This window comes from Typopeltis vanoorti, chromosome 25 (genome assembly GCF_054136105.1).
Source record: "Typopeltis vanoorti isolate ZY-2024b chromosome 25, IOZ_Tvanoo_1.0, whole genome shotgun sequence".
In the NCBI taxonomy this organism is placed as follows: domain Eukaryota; kingdom Metazoa; phylum Arthropoda; class Arachnida; order Uropygi; family Thelyphonidae; genus Typopeltis; species Typopeltis vanoorti.
This window is the reverse complement of record NC_143573.1, coordinates 31,484,560-31,505,563: the sequence shown is the minus strand read 5'-3', so window position 1 is coordinate 31,505,563 and position 21,004 is coordinate 31,484,560. Positions and strand designations below refer to the sequence as shown.

The 21,004-nt window shown below is 37.0% G+C and overlaps 1 protein-coding gene across 3 annotated transcripts in view; it reads right to left on the bottom strand.

Moving 5' to 3' along the window:
• LOC150092634 (dyslexia-associated protein KIAA0319-like protein) overlaps window positions 1-21,004 on the bottom strand; it is a 511,769-nt gene that overhangs the window by 139,420 nt on the left and 351,345 nt on the right. For all 3 annotated transcript variants that reach the window (XM_090414369.1, XM_090414371.1, XM_090414370.1), the window contains 2 exons: window positions 4,884-5,020; window positions 4,060-4,182 (listed from right to left, as the gene is read on the bottom strand). In XM_090414369.1, the coding sequence (XP_090270495.1) occupies window positions 4,060-4,182; window positions 4,884-5,020 (260 nt within the window). The remainder of the gene's footprint in view (window positions 1-4,059; window positions 4,183-4,883; window positions 5,021-21,004) is intronic.

Here is a 21,004-nt window from a genome sequence, read left to right as displayed (position 1 = left end):
AAATTTAACCTTGAATAAAGCAGACATATTGGTAAGCTTTGATATCTCCTCTTTGTTTACTAATATTCCCTTAACTGACACCTTATCTCTCTTACAAAAAGTTTTCCCTTCTGACATCTTAGATCTCTTTTCCTTTGCCATTAACTCTGGGTATTTTTCTTGGAAGAAAAAAATCTACAAGCAGATAGAGGGAACTGCCATGGTTTCCCCCTCTCCCCCCCTTGCCAATTTCTATATGGAAGATTTTGAAAAACGAGCCATAGACTCAGCCTCACTCAAACCTTCTATCTGGCTAAGATGTGTAGATGATGTGTTCTCTATTTGGCCTCATGGCCCAGACACATTACACTCCTTCCTCAGTCATCTCAATAGCCTACATCCAAGAATCCAGTTTACTATGCAAAAGGAAAAGAACAATTGTTTACCCTTCCTAGACACCTTAGTCACACGCCTGCCTAATGATACACTTGCCTTCACTGTATACAGAAAACCCACACACACAGGCAGATACATTCACAAACTCTCACACCACCACCCCTCTCAACAATATGGCATTATTAAAACTCTTACCAAGAGAGCCCACAATCTTTGTTCCAGTGGAACCGTCCTCACTACTGAGCTTAACTACATGCACAACACTTTCCTCTCCAATGGCTACAGCGATCACAGTATCAAAAAAATAATTAGTTCCTCTCCCATTCCCGGTCCTTCTCGTCAACAAGAATTTAAAAATGCCATCACCATACCCTACATCATGGCACATCCGAAAAAATAGCCAAGATTCTAAAAAAGTACAACCTACACACAGCATATAAACCCCACCGCAAACTTGCTACCCTTATCCGTTCTACAAAAGAACAGCTCCCTCCTCTCTCTCTGCCTGGAGTTTACAAAGTACCTTGTTCCTGTAAGCTGGCGTACTTTGGACAGACAGGCAGATCAGCATCCATCCACCTAGAGGAACACAAGTCCTACATCTGTAAACACAACTATGGTCATTCAGGCTTGGCTGACCATGTCTTGGACACCACCCACAGAGTATCATGGAAGAAAACCACCATGCTCCATCACAGCAAATTCAAGAAAGAGAGACTATTCTTAGAAGCAGCAGCAGCTCTTAGAAATCAACCAAATCTTAATAAATACGGTTGCATTAAGCTTCCGAAAATTTGGGAAACACTCATCACCAGAGATCCTACTTTATATTCCAGGCCACCTACAACCGCCCTTAGAGGGTGCTCCACCTAGATAGGACTTTAGTGTCACCCACGTGATTGGGCTTAGTATTGTATGATATTTGTGTTATGTTACATTAGTTATTTTTGTAATCCCCATAGATGTCCTAGTGACTAGGACGAAATATAGGAAGTATTAAATTCTTTTTAATCCTTTCTGAGTGTTGTAAAAAATCCTTTAAAGCTCCAACATTATGTCTTCACAGCACTTAAGCCTCCATACACAAAGCAGGTGATGTGGTTTCTAATGAACATGAGTGTATATATATATAAAACTTGAAAAAATCTCAGAACTGCATTTGAAATCTTATGCATCATTAATACAGTTCACTGGTATTAGTTTTACAAATAAAATGTAATCGAAAACATTTAGACTAGCATACCATATATATTTAGAATTTGTAAAAATGCACCCGCTCAACAAGGAAGGAACATAATATACTATCAAGCAGTTCCTGTTTGAAGTACACACCGAGGATGTGAAGAACCTATTAAAATCACGAAATCTGTGAGACCCACTGATATTTTCAATTCTGTTTCATTATTAGAAGAACAATGTTAAAAAAAATGATGGTTTTGATCTGCTAAACTGATTTGATGACCAAGTCAATGTAATGCGACCCACAGTTGGAAAAACACTGCCCTAGAAGACAGAAACATAACATTTGACAATACTGGAGTGCTAAAAAATGATATACTAATTTGGAGGAAATTTGCTGACAGGAGGTTAGTAATAATGTAAAATTAATTGTGTGGTGTTATTATAATAGGTTGCGCACTCCATGAGGTACACATATCAGGAAACTGATGGTGACGAACATGTCAACGTAAAAAAATTAACCACAGAATATACACCGTTTCCCACAATAATACTGGTTTAGGGTTAGGATTGTGAGATAATGGCAGTCATCTGTTGTATCTTTGTGCGCATGTTTGTTTAAGTTAAGAGATCATGTTATATCTACTGGCAAATGAAATGGACACGTCAAGAGATTTCCAAAAATTAGGGCTAGAGATAGATTACCACCTAGATAACTTGATAACTTTGAAAACAATCTGATGTTTTGTTTTTAGTTAAACTGTTTTTTGGTATTATAAGAAAAGGATTAAGAATCCTATTTAAAAAAAAAAAAAGTAGGAAGCAGGCAGATTTCGCATATTCCTATTGTTTCCTCTGAAATATCAAACAAAGCTTATCTCCAAATTTTTATGATACTGTTTATGCAGTGTCCTACTTCCTACTTTGTGATGTTTCTATGAAACTGACCATATAATAATAGCATATAATAGCATTTAGCATTATTAATGGCTCCATCATTTCCTCCAAATTTTCCCTGTAAAACTTAACATCGTAGTAGTAATAAACTAAAAAATAAACCTAAATTATAAAAATCAGCATATTAATAGTTCTATTAACACGTTCATTGCCAATCACGCGACATCACGTTATGCGAGTTCTCACCAGACGGCCGATCACGCATTATCGCGTGGATGTCGGTAACTAAATAAAAAAATAAAAAAAATTTGGCCACCACACGAAATTCCAATTTTCAGCTTGGCAATGAAAGTGTTAATATGCTTGTTTGTTTCATCAGGAAATTCAAATCATGCATACGCTGCTTGGAAACAAGTCAACGGACATCCTCAATGGGCAAGGTGCATCGTATCAAGTAATGAGTTACATGTTTGTAGCCGGTATAAATTTCAGTGATGTGATGTGATGCTCTCAAGTCAGTGCAACTTTATCTGGGTGAAATGGCTGCGAGAAGAAAACTGATGGAGTTTGAAAGAGTCATTCTGATAGGATGCCATGTTGCAGGCCTATCTGTATGGCAAATTGTTGACAAACTGAGCCATCCTAGGACAACAATCAGTGATAGCATACTGACACAAAAGCACAGAGAGTCAACTGCAAGTGCTACCCACAGTGGATGACCCACCGCACTTACCAAATGAGATCGTAGGGTGCTATGAAGGATAATATGTAAAAACTGCCATTCTTTGGAAACACCTTGAATGTGGAATTCCAGGCATAGACTGGAACAAGATTCTGCACAAAAATATTCGGCACCAAGGTTCACAACATCAGTTTCCATGGACCACAATATGCAAGCTCCACATTACCCGAACCAATATGCAATGTTATCTTCAGTGATGCAAAGAGCATGTACAGTGGGCCATGAAAGCTTAGAAAGCTGTATTATGGAGCAACAAATCATGCTACACCCTCTGCTGAGAAGATGGACAAGTGTGGACATGGCAGATGCCTAGTGAAACATCTCTTACCAGAGTGTGTAATCCCAACTATGAAATTCAGAAGTGGTGGCGTGATGGTATGGCCCTGTTTTTCCTGGTTTGGCCTTGGATCTTTGTTTGTGGTGCCAAAAACAACGAAATCTGAGAGGTATCTGAACATTCTGGACAATGCAATGCTTCCTACTTTGTGGCATTTCTATGAAACTGACCATCGTCTCTTTTAGCAAAGACAATGCACCATATCACATAGGGTAGCTGCTGCTGTAACTGTGTGGTTTGTAGATATGAATGTCACCTCACTTGACTGGCCTCCACAGAGCCCTAATCTCAGCCCTACTAAACATCAGTGGGATGAACTGGAGCATCAAATGAAGTCAAGGGAGGTCCAAAAATTCCCATAGATTGCTATCATATACTTGTTGAAAGTAAGCCTTGTAGGAACATTGCAGTCATCGAAGCTCAAGGAGGTCCTATATCTTATTAAGGTGAGTGACATGGCTGTTTGTTCCTCACACTATGGTGTTCGTTAACTTCTTTTCAAGCAGTGCATATGCATACAAATACATACCACAGTTGCTTTCTTGATCGCCAAAGTGAGCTCGAAAAACATCTTCCATCCAAAATGCTTCGCACATGCACTTTTTGTTATAGGGATCACAGGAACCATGTTTTGAACACTCATTCTGGCAAACTAAAAGTATTAAAAAAAAAAAGTTAAACAGTAAAATGTATTATATTTCAGGTTAAAGTTATACAGTGAGTTATACTATATTTGATTTCTTGATTATAAGGGCTTTTCGTGACTTTCTAATCTTCATGATTCAAGCAGATAAAAACTATAAATAATGCACACTGTTATGATCAATTTTTCTAATGCTAGTTAGTACTTTAATGTTATAGTAGTTGGTAAAAAATAAATAACAAACATTGGAATAATCTATTTTGCACATTAGGTTAAAATTTGGAAAGGTAGAATAACTGGAAGGTTATATATCAGTTGTAACTTATCCTATAATAAGTTATTATAGACTGTCACCACACTCTTAAGTTTATTAGAAACATATATTCACAATAATACAATAATTTTATTATTTTATTACTGCAAATATTTTGACCAGAAACTAACCGGTCATCATCAGTGCATCAGCATAATCACAAGGTGAAGCTAGAACAAAGAACATTAATCCTATTTACCATGCACTAGGTGGCATCTGGCACATGGCTCAGTTCTGTAGATAGGATTAACACTCTTTGTTTCACATTATGATTATGTTAATGCACAAGTGGCATTAAAAAATTCACACTGTAAGTATTCATTACAATTGAAGAAATCTTTTCGATTGTTAATCTAAGTTACTAAATAAGAACATATACACTGTTGCTATACTTCACCTATAGTGTCTAGTGCAAGAACTTCGAAATCCAAGAGACTACTATCGGTACGAAGTTTCTTTTTCAATTTTGTAACCGCTTCTACTCCTGGAACTAGTGATGAAGATCCTTTCTGCACCACAAATTCTATATATACTCTAAAAAAGAAAAAAAAGTTCAACCTAGTGTCACAAGTGAATAGCAAGTTAGCCTCCAATTAATTAAAAAAAAAAAAAAAATTCAGTAAAGAAAATCTTTACTGAAAAAAAAGGATCACTATAGAATCTAAATTATTATCATCATTTTCTGCTATATTTCCTCAATAATTGTACCAAACATTACTATAACAATATCTGATATACCCAACAGAAGCTTTCACAATTATCATCAACATTCTTCCAAACTGATCTATTATTTGTCAAATTTGTAGTTCATACTTTTCTATCTCCTAATTACATCAATCCACTTTGTTTTCTACAAATATTCCTTCAAACTTCACATTTATACATATATATCAATTTTCATCTCCTATTCCTTTTATGTGACCATGCTATATGAAACATTTGTTTACAGTTCCTTGATTATTAATGATATCAAGTACTTTTCAAATAGCTTAATTTTAAATATGATTTTACAATTAATGAAATCTGTTTAACTTCTAATTTTCTTCTGAACTCCGATATCTTAGGTTTCCAGACTTTGACCAACTATTTTATTTTAAATCTAGCTCTCAGAGCTAAATGTAAAAAGTGGTTTGATCACTGTCATGCATGCTACGAGCAGATTTAATGACATTTAAAGATAATGAAGTTATTATATGATAAAACTTATTTAAATATTTCTTACAAAAATTTAGCCACATATCAAGGCCATCTTATGTAACCTTGAAACATAATTACATGAGATTACAATAATCACATCTATATTCTTATATAAGACAAATTATAGTAATGTCAAAATAAACAACATGAAATTCCATTTAAGTATAACAAAGCCCATGATGATATGATTCACATGACATAACATGTATGAAAAACACACGCAATCTTGTGGTCTTTCAAGTGAACAAACTGAGAATGAAACACCTTAGACACAATAAAGAACTTTATTGAAATTGGCACAAACATTTCATACTGAAAGTAACAGTAAAATCAGTGTGGATTTTCCTCGAAGCACATTCAACTTCAGGAATAGAAAACTGACAGGAAGAGAATGATCCTATAAGAAAGATATAAAATTATCCAATTCATTCAGCTATATTTATGACATTCATGACATTTTTATAATGACATTAATACTTGCTATTCTCATGTGAATTCTGCACTGCTGAAAAATATGTCAAGATAAAGTATTGTGCACTAACATCTTTATTAAAGTCTTGAAGTAGATAAATGCTAAGAGAAAACTGTCTAAAATGTTATTATGTTAATTTTTTTTTTTTTTATTCATATACTGTGTCAAGTTCCAAATGAAATGTTAAGATATAAAGAAAAAAAAGTGATATTGCCATGTTACTTTACACACACACACACACACTCCCCCCCCCCTTCTGTAACTTCACAGATGAGGAAAGCTGAATCATTTACCATCAGTCAATCTATCCCAAATAGTTAACCTACCAACCAAAAGACAACCTCACCATTTTTCCAAAACCACACCTGCTCTCCAAATACACTGCATATATCTGCTTTCTTCTTGGCTTCAGACCATAATCTTTTCAAAGTTTCTTTTTCTACAGATTGTTTTCTACTAATCTTAGCCTCATACCTATGGCACTGCAATTGTAACTAATAGGATGATCTCTGAAATTTGTATGCCCCTTTTCCATGGTTAGATCACTGTTTTTGTTCTCTCCTGAACCAAACATCAGCAATGAACTAATAACCAAAATAATCCTCACTACAGTAAAGGCCTTCATTCCCCACTCAACTGCAAACTCCCAACCTTAATCCAAGCCCTGGTTCTATTATCTAAAAAAGTGTGCCTCTGTAATCCATAATAAAAATGACGCATTTATTCAATCCTTAGATCAAAATTCCAGCTTCTCATACAGCTTACATTATATCCCAAAACATATATAAATTAGTTATCAACAATTCCAAAACTTCATAAGAATGAAATGCAATGTCTTCTGCTCAACTGATAGTCAAATCTGTTCCTTAGCTAAGGCTTTCAAGCATAACTTTCAAGCATAATGAAATAGAATGGAGGGGGCGCTAGCGGGTCAAGCGCTACGAACGTCTTTTGAAGAGCTCCTGATTCAGATAAGTTTTACTAGGAATAATTAAGTATATATGCATAATTGTTTAAGTAAGAGCGGCTGTAAACGTTGTATGCTACCGATATTATTAGTGTGGGGTTTTTTTTCTTGCTTAAACTAAATACGAAAACGTTAATATTAGACCTAATACCCTGCAGAGAAAAAAAAAAAAAAAATGGCGGCGGCATTGTCATTCCATGATTTTAATTTGGATTTCAGTCGGTTCGTTAAGTGTGAGGTCTGTTATATGTATTCCTTCGACTACATAAATGATTTGTGGATGTTTAGTGCGGATGGAAGAAGGGTGTGTGCGAAATGTGACCTGAACGAGGAATTGATGAATGCGAATATGAAGTTGATGACAGAAAGTGCTAGTACCGATAGTGTCGCGAGTGCACGTTTGAAAGAGACGGATGGCGGGAAAGACAGGCGAAAAAATGTTAAAAAATCAGGAAAAAAGAAAAAGAGCGATTTGACAACCGTAACGGATGTTAAAAGGGACGAAAGTAAGGCGGAAAGAAACGAAATTGAGAGAACGAATGAAAGTAGAAATGGCGTGGTGCAGAAATCGCAAGTAAAAAAAATCGAAAGAATGAATTATAGCGAAAAAAGAATGACTGATGGCGAAAGTTGGACGCATGTTGGAACGAAAGTACTGAACCAAAGAAAGATGAATGACAGTAAAAGTGAGAAGAATGATAGCGAAAGTTGGACGCATGTTAGTCCGAAAGTACGGAAACAAAGAAAGATATGTGAGAGTGAGAAGAATGATAGTGAAAGTTGGACGTATGTTGGACCGAATGTATGGAAACAAAGAAGGATGAATGAGAGGGAAAGTGAGAAGAGGGGGTCGAGAGTTAGAAAGTTAGAAAGATTTAATGATAGAGTGAATGTGTCGCGAGGTTCAGAAGGTGAATTGGATTGGATGAAGCAAGAAATGAAATGGATGCGGAATGAAATTGAGAGAATTCAGGTCAAAACTATTAAAATAAATCATGATGGCATGAAAGAGATAACAAAAGATGAGCGAGTGGCGTTGTATGGCGACTCCATTATTAAAGGTGTGCTAGAGGATAAAATGCACAAGGTATGTTTTCCAGGCGGTAAAATGAGTAGAGTGATTGAGGCATTGAATATGAGGCGGGAACGAGCAAAAGAGTTAATTGTATTAATTGGTACGAATGATTTGAGAGAGAACAAAGAGCATGTCAAAATGAATGTCAGGAGACTGCTTGGAAAGATAAAGGAGAATAGTGTGACAGGAAGGGTGGTCAGTGTGTTGCCTAGGTATGATTGTGGTGAAATGAGGCGGAGAGCAAGGATTATGAATGATATTCTGGCTGAAATGTGGGAGGAGATGGGAGTAGAGTTTGTTAATGTGTGGAATGAGTTTGAGGGACGAAGTGAGCTGTATGGGAGCGATGGACTGCATTTGAGTGGTTATGGTGTGAGTCGCTTGGAGAGACTGCTGCTGGAAGGTAGAGAAGTGAATAGAGAGAATGAATCAGATCGAGAGGGGAGTGATGTGGAAGAGCAGGAGAGTAAGACAGGAGAGAAAGAAGGAGTGGAAATGAATGTGGAAGTGAGTGGTATGAGTATAGAAAATGAGAGAATGGGTGTGCAAGAGGAGCAGGGAAACGGCGAGGCTCAGGGTGGACAGGGATACACAGCGTGAGAAAGGTGGATGCTCCAAGAGGAGGTGAGAGAATGTGTAGGCAGGAAAGTAATGGGATGATCAGGGATCAAAAGGAAACAGATGGAATTGCAAAGGGTTCTAAAATGAAGAAGCAGAAAGGGAAATGGCCCCAGTCCAGCATGGAGAGATCACATCGAGTGAGTGGTATCAGTGGAACTAGCTGTAGATCCAGAAATGAGTTGTTGTGCTTGTATACCAATGCTAGAAGTATAAGAAACAAGGCGGATGAAATGGTTGCACTAATTGCGTCTGTGCACCCAGAGATTGTCGGAATAAGTGAGACATGGTTAGATGAGGATGACATCCTGACAGGAATAGAGATGGAAAGGTATGATGTGTTTCGTGAGGATAGAAGGGGTAAAAAGGGAGGGGGAGTGCTATTGATGATAGAGAAAGAGTTATGTCCATACAAGGTAGAGATGCAAGAGGGAAATGGGGCCAGTGGTTTTGAGGCAGTATGGTGTGAGATAGAGGTGAATAGAATCAAATACTTGGTGGGATGTTGTTATAGACCTGGTAATGTGGATGGTGGTGATAGTGAAATGTATAGTCAAATAAGCCAAGCAAATAAGAAAAGGGTGATCATTATGGGTGATTTTAATTATGGCAATATAGACTGGAATGAAGAGATAGCAACTGGAAGTAAAGAAAATGAGTTTCTTGAGTTTTTGAGGGATAACTACCTCAGACAGTATGTAACAGAGGGCACAAGAGGATTAAGGGTCTTGGATTTGGTCATCTCATCGGAGGATGTAATTATCAATGAGGTATCAAATCATCCACCAATTGGTGAAAGTGACCATGAGGTGATTACTTGGGTGGTTGCCAGCAGTGCAAGGACCCCAGTGAAAAAAGGGTATATGTGGAACTACAAGGGGGGTGATTATGAAGAGCTCAGGAGACAGCTTGCAGGTGTAGCATGGAATGAGGAGTTAGCTGGAAAAGAGATCAATGCAGCTTGGAGATTTTCAAAAAATATTTAGTGGATGCAATGTCTAAATGTATACCATGGGTGAGAAGTTTAAATAAGTTAGGTGTGAGATGGATGAATAAAGAGATTAAGCATGCAATACAGAGAAAAAGGGCATTGTGGAGGCAGCATAAGAGAAGTGGAAGTAACCAATTTCATGAGTTCTACAAAGACCAGGCAAGGAGAGTGACTTGGTTGGTGAGAGTAGCTAAAGAGAGGTATGAACAGCAGTTAGCTAATGAAGCTAAAAAGAATCCTAGGGAGTTCTTTCGATATGTAGCCAGCAAAAGAAAGAATGATTATGGAAGGATGACATTGATTGGAGGAAATGGTATAAAGACAGCTGTTGCAGAATGTGTGGTGGAGATACTTAATGAACAGTTCATAAAGATCTTTCAATCTTGTGAATGTGACTTCATGGAGAGATTAAGAGCAGTTGATGATGGGGAGGAGAGACTGACTGTAAGTGAGGAAGAGGTGTTTGGGGAGTTGAGTAAACTAGATGTAAATAAGGCTGTGGGACTTGATAATATATCACCGCGTATTCTGAAGGAATGTGCCAGAGAGTTGACACCTGCCTTGACATATTTTTTTAATACGAGTCTTGCACTTGGTCAAATCCCTAAAGAGTGGAAGGAGGGCAAGATTGTGCCACTTCATAAAGGAGGTGATCGAACTCAAGCATCAAACTATAGGCCTATCTGTGTGTCAGGTGTTGTGGTTAAGTTGTTGGAGAAGCTTGTGAGAACTAGGATCCAGAGTTGGGTTGACAACAATGGTATAATCTTTGATGGACAGCATGGATTTGCTAAAGGGAGGTCGTGTTTTAGTAATCTACTTACTTATTACAATAAAGTGACTGCTTCCTTGGACAGAGGAGAAGGATACACAGTAATATATTTGGATTTTGCAAAAGCTTTTGACAGAGTACCTCATGATAAGTTGACAGTCAAACTAGAGCAGATGGGGTTGGATATTAGGTTAGTGCATTGGATTGGAGACTGGCTATCTGATAGGTATCAACAAGTTGTGTATGGGGGTGCAATATCCAGGAAAAGGAAAGTCACTAGTGGAGTGCCTCAGGGATCTGTTTTAGGGCCATTACTATTTAACTTGTATATTAATGATATTGGCAAAGATTTGGATGGAGATATTCAGTTGTTTGCAGATGATGCAAAGTTGGGACGAACCATAAAGAGTAGTGAAGATGTTGTGGTCTTGCAAGAAGACTTGAATAAATTGAGTGATTGGGCAAGCAAATGGGGATGTGAGTTCAATGTTGCAAAATGTAAGGTTTTAAAATTTGGAAAACAAAGATGGGATGGTGAATTTATGCTTGGTAAGAATATATTGTTGGAAGTAGAGGAAATAAGAGATCTGGGAGTGATAGTGGATAAGGATCTAAAATTTAGGGGACACATCGCCAAAATTGTGAAGACAACACAAAGACTTCTGGGAATGATGAGGAGGACACTGACGCGTAGAAGTAGGGAGATTCTTGTTCCATTGTATAAGGCGTTGATTAGGCCACACATGGACTATTGTGCCCAGATTTGGTCACCTGGTTTTCAGAAGGATGAAGAGATGTTGGAAAGGGTCCAAAGGCGACTGACTAAGGTAGTTTCTGACCTCTCGAATGTCGAGTATGAGGAAAGATTGAAAAGATGTAATTTGCAGAGTCTAGTGGAGAGAAGGAAGAGGGGAGATATGATAGAGACCTACAAGTTGGTAAGGGGTTGTTATAGGATCAATGGTGGAGAAGTTCTACAGAGAATAGTGGGAGATCAGGGGAGAACCAGAGGTCATGCCTGGAAACTGTATAAAGAGGGTGTGAGTAGGGGAGTGAGAGGCAGGTTTTTTTCGTGCAGAGTTGTGAATGATTGGAATGCCTTGCCTGAGAGTGTGGTGTCTGCAAGGAGTTTGAATGTGTTTAAGACCCGGTATGATGAGATGTGTGTGAGATAAAAGGACCTCCTAGATGAGTCTTTGACTCCATGAGGTCTTGTTTAATAATAATAATAATAATAATAATAACTTCTGCCCTTCCTTGTTTCCGTCTTCTCTCACATCCTGATGGTACCATGGCAACCTCACCCAAGGATAAGGCAGATCTCTTGGCATCAATCTTTTCCTCCACTTGTTTAAACAAGGCAAATCACCTCCTGCACTACCAAAAAAACTGTTCACCATATGTCCCCTCTGATCTTTCATCAGAAGGATATCAGAAAAATCTTAATTAATCCTACTAAGGCTCCTAAGCCCAGATTGTACTATTTCAGTTAAGACTTGTGCCCTCAAATTAACACCCATCCTGTATCACCCATATGAGCTATTATATTCATCTAACATCTATCAACAGCATGGAAGCAAACCTTTAGTCACCTAAAACGGGAGATAAGTTAGCCATCAAACTATTATCCCATTACTCTTACTCAGTACTCTTGAAAGTGGTGGTCATCAACAACCAGATTGTTTACTTTGTGGAATCCCACCAATTAATTATCAATCACCAATATGCATTCTGCCATTCTCATTCTACAGCAGACCTCATTAACCTTACCCACTTTTGGACACTGACCATGCAAAGATTGGTAGAAACATGTGGTTGCTCTTAATATTTCAAATGTATTTGACTGATATGGTATCGAGGCCTTATTAACAAGCTACTATCTTAGTGCCTCCCTCCTGCCTTTTTGACTGGATTGCAAGCTTCTCTGGTCATTTGTTGCATGTCATGGTAGATAGCTTCCTCTCATCAAATTTGTTGTTGAAAGTTTTTCCACTTGGTTATACTATAAATTAAAGATACCAAGAAATTATATGCTTGGTTTAATCCTTTATTCAAGTGTAAGGAAACAAAGTGTGCGCCATTTTAATGGAGATGTGCTTTGCATTGAGGTATTTTCTGGACTGGGGAAACTCATGGTAAAGGTGGTATGACTTCATATCACTTGCTTTAGTATCCCGTTATGCAAAGCTCATCTTCGTGCGGACATCTATAATGCTTTGCATTATGGGAAGGGTCGCTACCCTGCTATGTTTCAGCAAGAAAAAAACATCACTTAATATAATTTTAAAAAAAAAACTATTTTGAATTTCCTGCAAGTTTTTCTAAACCCTTCTGAATAAAAAAACTTTCAACAACTAACTATCCCTAATCCAGAGTATTATAATAATAAGGTGTGACACCTTTTGGCAACTAGCATATGAAAATATGACTTCTGCATTACTTCAACCTTGGTATCACCTCTGGGTATGGCTCCCACTGATGAAACCTCAATAAAGGTCGAAATTGGTCTGGGTAGTGACCCTTCCCATAATGCATAGCATTATACATGTCCACAAGAGATGTGCTTTGCATTATGGGATACTAAGGCAAGTGATGTAAAGTCATCCACCTTTACCACGAGTTGCGCCAGTCCTGAAAATACTTCAAGCTCAAACATTGTTTGTTTACACTTAGATAAAGGATTAAACCAAGTATATAATTTCTTGGTATCTTTAATTTATCTCATCAGATTTCTTTATCAAATGCTGGAGTACTCTAGGATTCTGTAGTCTCACCCACACTCTTCCTCTTTACACTGATGACTCACTCTCTCTATATATATTCAAACCTTATCCATAGCTTTTCTGATTATAAGTATTCTCCATTCCTCCTCTTGATTCAAGTATCTCTGTAGTACTGAAATGATTGATGTTTCAAGTTTTCCATAACTAATGACAATTACTGATCTCTCCGTTCTCAAGTGGGGTGAAGACAAGACAACTTAGCAAATTTAAATGGTATTAAAACTTGGGCCTGTTTTATTGCCTGCAAGAAAGATCCTACTTCACAGATATACTTACTTTTGATAACATTCCATTACCCTTTCAAGATCAGTTTTTCGTAACGAGTACGATCTCCAACTTTTTAAGAAAATATTAATAAATTGCTTCTTTCTCCTTACACATGTTGAAGTTTAATGGAGAAAATATGTCTCGAGAATAATTACTAACTAATTTTATTTATATAACTGAGAGTTACATAAATGGTCAGTCTGTTAACTCTCAGTTATACTATTTTTAACTGAGAGGAGACTTCCACATAGCCTTTAAAGGAATGCGGAAAACCGAACCAGAGCTTCTGACCTAATGTCCAATCCTCACCTTCTCGTGGTGCACCATGTTGGGTATCTATCTGAATACTGAACGAACGAGGATGGGCTGGCCATTTGGGATTTAGCTGACCAAATTGTATTCTTACTGGCTTAAACCAATATACAAAATGATGGTACAACATGACAAAATTTCATACTGGCCGGGGCATCACCGGTTAAACAAGGCCCCCAGTTGTTTTCGCCAGGGAACCAAGGCGAACAACAAAAAGTCAGCCACTGGAACAAATCTGAAAGCACACACCAACTCAACATCACCAGAGTTAAAGATCAGTACTTTCAATATAAGAAGCCTGAATAGCAAAGAAATGGAGCTAACTGAAGAATTACATAAGTACCAGATCGACATAATAGGGGTGACTGAAACTAAAAAGACAAAAATTGGTGAGATGTTTCTGTGCAATAAATACAAAATGTTATATTCAGGAAATCACAATCGAGGAAAAGAAGGAGTGGCCATAGTATTCAACACAAAATACAAGGCTAATCTTCTTGAATGGCAGGCAGTCTCAAGTAGAGTGATGTGGGCTAATATCAGAATGAGGAATTGGACAATGAAACTTATTTGTACCTATGGTCCCACAGAAGGTTCTACTAAGGTAGAAGTGGAGGAATTTTTTAATGCTTTAGAGAAAGCAACTGACACAATGAAAAAGGAAAAGTTGGTCCTTGCTGGGGATCTAAATAGCAGAGTAGGAAATGATTGCGAGACATAAAAAATATTTTGGGAAAATTTGGAGAAAAGAGCAAAGCTAATAATAATGACAAATACCTGTTGGATTCCTCCTCAGGACATGAACTGGTTATTACTAACACCATGTTCCAACATACAAATGTGCACAAATTCACATGGAGAGAAGAAGCAAAGAATAAGAAAAGTCTCATTGACTATGTTATTGTTGATAGTGATGTTTTCTCCCTGGTGCAGGACACCAGTGTACAGAGGATTTGAAATTGAAAGTGATCACTATTTACTCTTGAGCAGGATAAAATTGAATTTCATACTGAAAAGAATAACATGTAAGAAAGTTTTAAAGCGAATAAAAGTTGAGCATCTCTCAGATGTGAACTGTAGACTAAAATACACAAAGATTATTGAAGAAAAAATGAAAGAGTTTGAGAACAGGAACCAAACCTTGAGAGATTCAGTGGCAAGCCTTGAAGAAAACCCTGATTGATTCAACCAGAGAGGCATATGGTGAGGTTGTCTGCAAGGATAGAAAAATCAGAACTCCATGGTGGACACAAGAAGTTAAAGAGGCAGTGAAGGAAAAGAAGAAAGCATATCGAAAGTTCCTGGCAAATAAGTCAGCTTTTACTCTTAGAGAATACAGAGACAAATGTAAGTAAGTGAACACTGTGTAAAACTAGCTAAACAAAAGTCATGGGAAGACTTTGGCAAGAACATAGAAAATAAATATCAAGAAGGTAGTAAGATATTCTGGAGGTTGTTGAAGAGGCTTAGAAATGGAGGAAAGAGTGCTGTAAAAAGAGTTGAGATGATAAAGGTGACATGAAAATGGGAGTAAAAGATATCCTTGAAGTATGGAGTAATTACTTCAAAAAATTGCTAAATGAAACAAGCAGTGATAACACAGTGGTAAAAAAGCACTCAACAGGCATACAGTCAGAAATACATATCCATACTTGAAGTAGAAAAAGCCATCAACGGCTCGAAATGTGGAAAGGCAGCAGAAGTAGATGGTATTCGACCAGAAATGCTGAAGTATGGTGGTATAAAAGTCTTACAGTGGCTACACTGCATAGTTCAGAAAGCCTGGACAGAGGGATGAATTCCCGATGATTGGAGTAGAGCTCTAATAGTACCTATATATAAAAAGGGAAATAAAACTGAATGTGAGAATTACAGAGGTATTTCCCTATTGAGTGTTCCTGGCAAGATCTATGCAAATATACTTGTTCTTGTTGAGAGGCTTATATGCTGGTTAGACATAATAACTAATATTTAAGGAATTGACAGCGTATACTGGAAATATAGATTAAATAAACTTTAATATACACTTTCCGATATTTTGGCGAACGTTACGTTGCCATCTTCTTGGGAACTTACTAAAAAGACACGTGCACACAAGTACTAATATAACAAATGAGACTGAGGCTAGGACGCTAGCGTTTTCCTAAAGTCCTGATGGTGCCCCCTGGCGGGCTATATTGGTAGTTCTTGGCCTTTGGGCTGAAGTTCTTTTGATAAAAGTTTCCCAAATTTGGGGCAGTTTCATGCATCCAAATTTGTTGAGGTTTGGCATGTTCCTAAGGGCCGAGGCTGATTCCATGAATAGTCATAAGACTATTCATGGAACTTCAGCCCAAAGGCCAAGAACTACCAATATAGCCCGCCAGGGGGCACCATCAGGACTTTAGGAAAACGCTAGCGTCCTAGCCTCAGTCTCATTTGTTATATTAGTACTTGTGTGCACGTGTCTTTTTAGTAAGTTCCCAAGAAGATGGCAACGTAACGTTCGCCGAAATATCGGAAAGTGTATATTAAAGTTTATTTAATCTATATTTCCAGTATACGCTGTCAATTCCTTAAATATTAGTTATTATGCAAGTATACTTGAGAAATGGTTGAGTAGAATTGTGGAAGAAAAGCTTGGTGAAGAACAAGCTAGACTCAGGTCAAATAGAGGCTGTCGGGATCAGATCTTCACTTTACGACAAATAGTCGAGAAATCATGGGAATATAACAAAGATCTGTATTTAAGTTTTGTCGATCTGGAAAAGGCATATGACAAGGTGCCAGGAGAGAAGTTATTTGATATGCTACAGTTATGTGGTGTCAACGGGGCATTATATCAAGCAATACTTAGTCTTTATTTGAGTTGTAAGTCAGCAGTTAGAATTGAAGAAAGTACAAGAAGATGGTTTAATGTTAAATTTGAGTTGTAAGTCAGCAGTTAGAATTGAAGAAAGTACAAGAAGATGGTTTAATGTTAAATCTGGTGTGAGACAAGGATGTACATTATCCCCTCTGTTATTAATTATCTATATGGATCACATTATGAAGAAAAGTGGTATTAAACATGATATCAAAATTGGAGATGTTAATGTCAGCTCTTTGCTTTATGCGGACAATGTTATACTTCTAAATAAATCTGCTAGAAGTCTGCAAGATTCTCTGACTAAATTGAATAACTGTTGTAATAGATATGGTATGAAGGTCAGCAATAAAAAAGACAAAGACAATGAAAATAGGCAGAATCATTGAAAATGTCAACTGTGTTGTGAATGGAGAACCTGTGAAACAAGTAAAACATTTCAGCTACTGAGGCACGATTTTTACTGAAGATGGTAAATTAAATATAGAAATAGACAACAGAATCAGCAAAGCTGGTATGGTGGGAAGTCAACTGAATAAATTCATATGGAATAAGAGAGGAAATTAGTCGGAACACTAAATTAGCTGTATACAAAACAGTGTTCAACCCAGTTTTAACTTATGGATCTGAGAGCTGGGTCAGAAGTAAAACACTTGACCAAAGACTAGAGACTGCAGATATGAGAGTCCTGAGAAAGATTATAGGCGTGAACAGATGGCATCAATGGCAATATCATATTAAAAACGAGGATATTAGGAAAGAACTTGACATTGTTGGCATCCAGGAATGCATTAGCAGAGCTAATCTCAGGTGGTATGGTCTCTTAAATAGAATGGGCGAAGAAAGATTAGCAAAACAAGTGTTCTCTGCCAGGTTGGCAGGACAACGACCCAGAGGAAGACCAAGATATAGGTGGATTGATATGGTACAAAGTGCCTTAGACGATAGAAATATAAGATCTGATAATGTTGGAGTCTTGACAAGTAACAGACTGATTTGGAGGAAAATTGTAGATAGGAAGTTAGTAATGATGTAATTTTTTCATGCAGTACTATCATATCCTGTACACCCCTTGAGGGTACAGGACAGAAATTTGATGATGAAAAACCACATCATGTAAATGCCTTCCATTTTCAGCTTCACAAAGACAGGCCCTTTCTACAGAATGTTCCATGACTTATGGGTCACCACGTATAATCAAAGAACTGAACAGCCCACTGAAACAAGAAAAATCACCGACACAAATAACTATTATTGAAGCCTCAAAAATGGAGGACTGGAAATCAAAACAAGGCTATTTACTTTTTTCTAGAATACAAGCAGGAATTCGATTTAAGAAGAAATAAATATATAATAAATAAGTAAATTGATTCATTCATTCATTCATTCATTCATCTTCACATCAAATTCTTGATATGTAGCCTTGGGGAAGTACAAGATATTATGCTAGTATTATATGAAAAGTTTATTTACATGATAACTAACTTTTTTATCAACAATTTTCTTCCAAATTAATCTTATCTGTCAGGACTCCAACATTGTCAGATCTTATATTTAGATCTTTTAAGGTACTTCTTGTTGTATCAATCCAGATCTTAGTCTTCCTCTGCATCTTTTTTTCCAGCTATTCTGGCAAAAAAAAGACATGTTTTACTAACCTTTCCTTTTCCATTCTGTTAAGTGACAATACCACCTGGGGTTAGTTCTGTTCCTAATATGTCAGGAAGGAACTTGACACTGTTAGCAGTTTGCTCATTCCATGATAACATCATGTTTCTTCCTAATATCCTTGTTTTTAATGATTCTTCCCTTGATGCCATCTGTTCATTCCCTTGATATTTCTTCCAACTCTTATATCTGTGGTCTCCAGTCTTTGATCAAGTGTTTTATTTCTAAATCACTAAGTTAAAATTGGTTTGAGCAATGTCACTGTCACAAGAACACTGTTTAATGTTTTGACTAATTTCTCTCTTATTCCATATAAATTTATTCAGTTAACTTTCCATAATTCCATCTTTGCTAATTCTGTTGTCCATTTCCATATTTAATTTGCAATCTTCACTAAAAAGTGTGCCTAAATAGCTAAAATTATGTTTCATTTGTTCTAGTATTCCATTCAGGATGAGTTGATGTTTTCATGTTCTTGTCTTTCATAGTCTTTTACTGCTAATTTTCATGCCAAATTTATTACAGCAGATATTGCTGGCCTAGTTGGTTAGTGTACCCACTCTCCCACCAACAAGCTGGCTGCAGATTGAAATCCTACTGTGGTCATGGATGTATGCAACTGTCTTTAGGCTGGATATGAATTTCATCACTCGATGCGAGACCACTGTCCTGCTTATTAGAGGACTGAATGGCTTGAAGAAGTTTCGTGTTTGGTCTACAGAGCAGTTTCCAGATTATGTAAAAAATTAATTAAAAATACAAAAAAAAAAAAAAAAAATCCTTAGCCGGCCCATGGTTGCTTGTTTTGTTTAGCAATCTTTCAAAGCAATTCCTCAAGTTATCTAGAATATCTTTATCTTCAGTTTTATATATATATGTTAAAATTATATATAAATATATATCTATTTGGAATAGTGAAAAAGTCAAAAATTGGAGAGAAGTCAGTCTCCCAACAATTACTCAAAAAAGATTTAAAATAGAATCTCTATTTTACCACTACTGCAGATAAATAAGGATATATATATATATAATATATATATATATATAAAAACCGGTTGAAACCGGTCGGGGTAGTGACCCCATCCATAATGTATTGCAGTATACATCTTTTAGTGAGATGTGCTTTACATTATGGGAAAATACTAAGAATAGTGATCAGAGCTTTACCCACCTTTACAATGAGTTGCCCTGGTGTTGTACCATATTTAGACTTGAACTATGTTTCAGGTGCAAACTTAATTGTTTGCATACTTGGGATTAGGAGTTAAATAACCAAGCTTATAAAATTACTTGGTAACCCTAATATATATATATATATATATATATATATATATATATATATATATATATATGGCAAGGAAGGCAATGGGAAACCACCTTGCATCACTATCTCCCTAGTAATCAGCTGCAACCCTCTCAAAGAGCCACAGGATCAGATCAGATCAGATCTGATCCTGTGGCTTCCTCTACAGCTGACCCAACTTACGGAGTTTTGTACTTATGAACGGGATCCCCAGGCTCCCCAAAAGGATAATTCATAAGTAAATAATTAAATTAATAATTCAAGAAGTAGTTTCTTTCGCGCATGTAAAGAAATCCACACTCTGCCACATTATTAAAGCAGCTCTTCCTATTATTTAGAAGTCAAATTTAAGGACATGGGTCACACTTGCCATGTTTGAAGATTAGTTCTTGAACTTTTATTCCTGCTGTTGAATGTTATTGTTCGTAAAAATTTCCCTTTAAAATTCTGCTTGCGCTGGACAATGCTTCTGGACATCCAACATCTTTAGATGGCCTTCACCCTAATGTAAAGATTGTATTTTTACCACCCAATGCTACATCATTACTACAGCCAATGGACCAGGGAGTCGTTTCTGCATTTAAGGCTTATTACTTATGGTGTACATTCCAGCAAGCAGTCAGGGCAACGGAATACGATGTCATGACCTTAAGAGGATTCTGAAAGAATTATAGCATCCATGATGTTATCAAAAACACTGCTGATTCTTGGGAGGAAGTGAAGCGATCAGCAATTAAAGGGATGTGGAACAAACTGTGCGGTCAATTCTGTGATGATTTTCGCGGCTTCACAGAAGACATCGTCGAAGCCAGAAAAGCTATGGTGGATAGTGGCAATGCACAATTGAACATCAATGAAAATGATATCATTACTAGAGTCCCATTCGCAAGAATTAACCAATGAAGATCTTATAGAGATAGAGAAGCAGCTGACAGAAACACATGAACATGAAGAATCAAAAAATCTAGAGCCAAGAAAATTTACAACAAAAGAATTAGCTAAAGCCTTTCATCTCATTGAAGCAAGATCCTAACTTTCAGCGGTTTACAAAGGTTTATCATGCAATTAGTGATAACATCAGTTGCTACAAGACCATTTATGATGAAAAAAAAAAAGAAAAAGGCTGTGCAAACAACCTTAGATACCTTTTCAAGAAACCGACTTCAGTAGTAAGCTCCCCTCCTCCAGAAACAGAATCAAATCCTGATTCTCCAGCACCATCCTCTCTCTCTAGTTCCATCTTCTCTT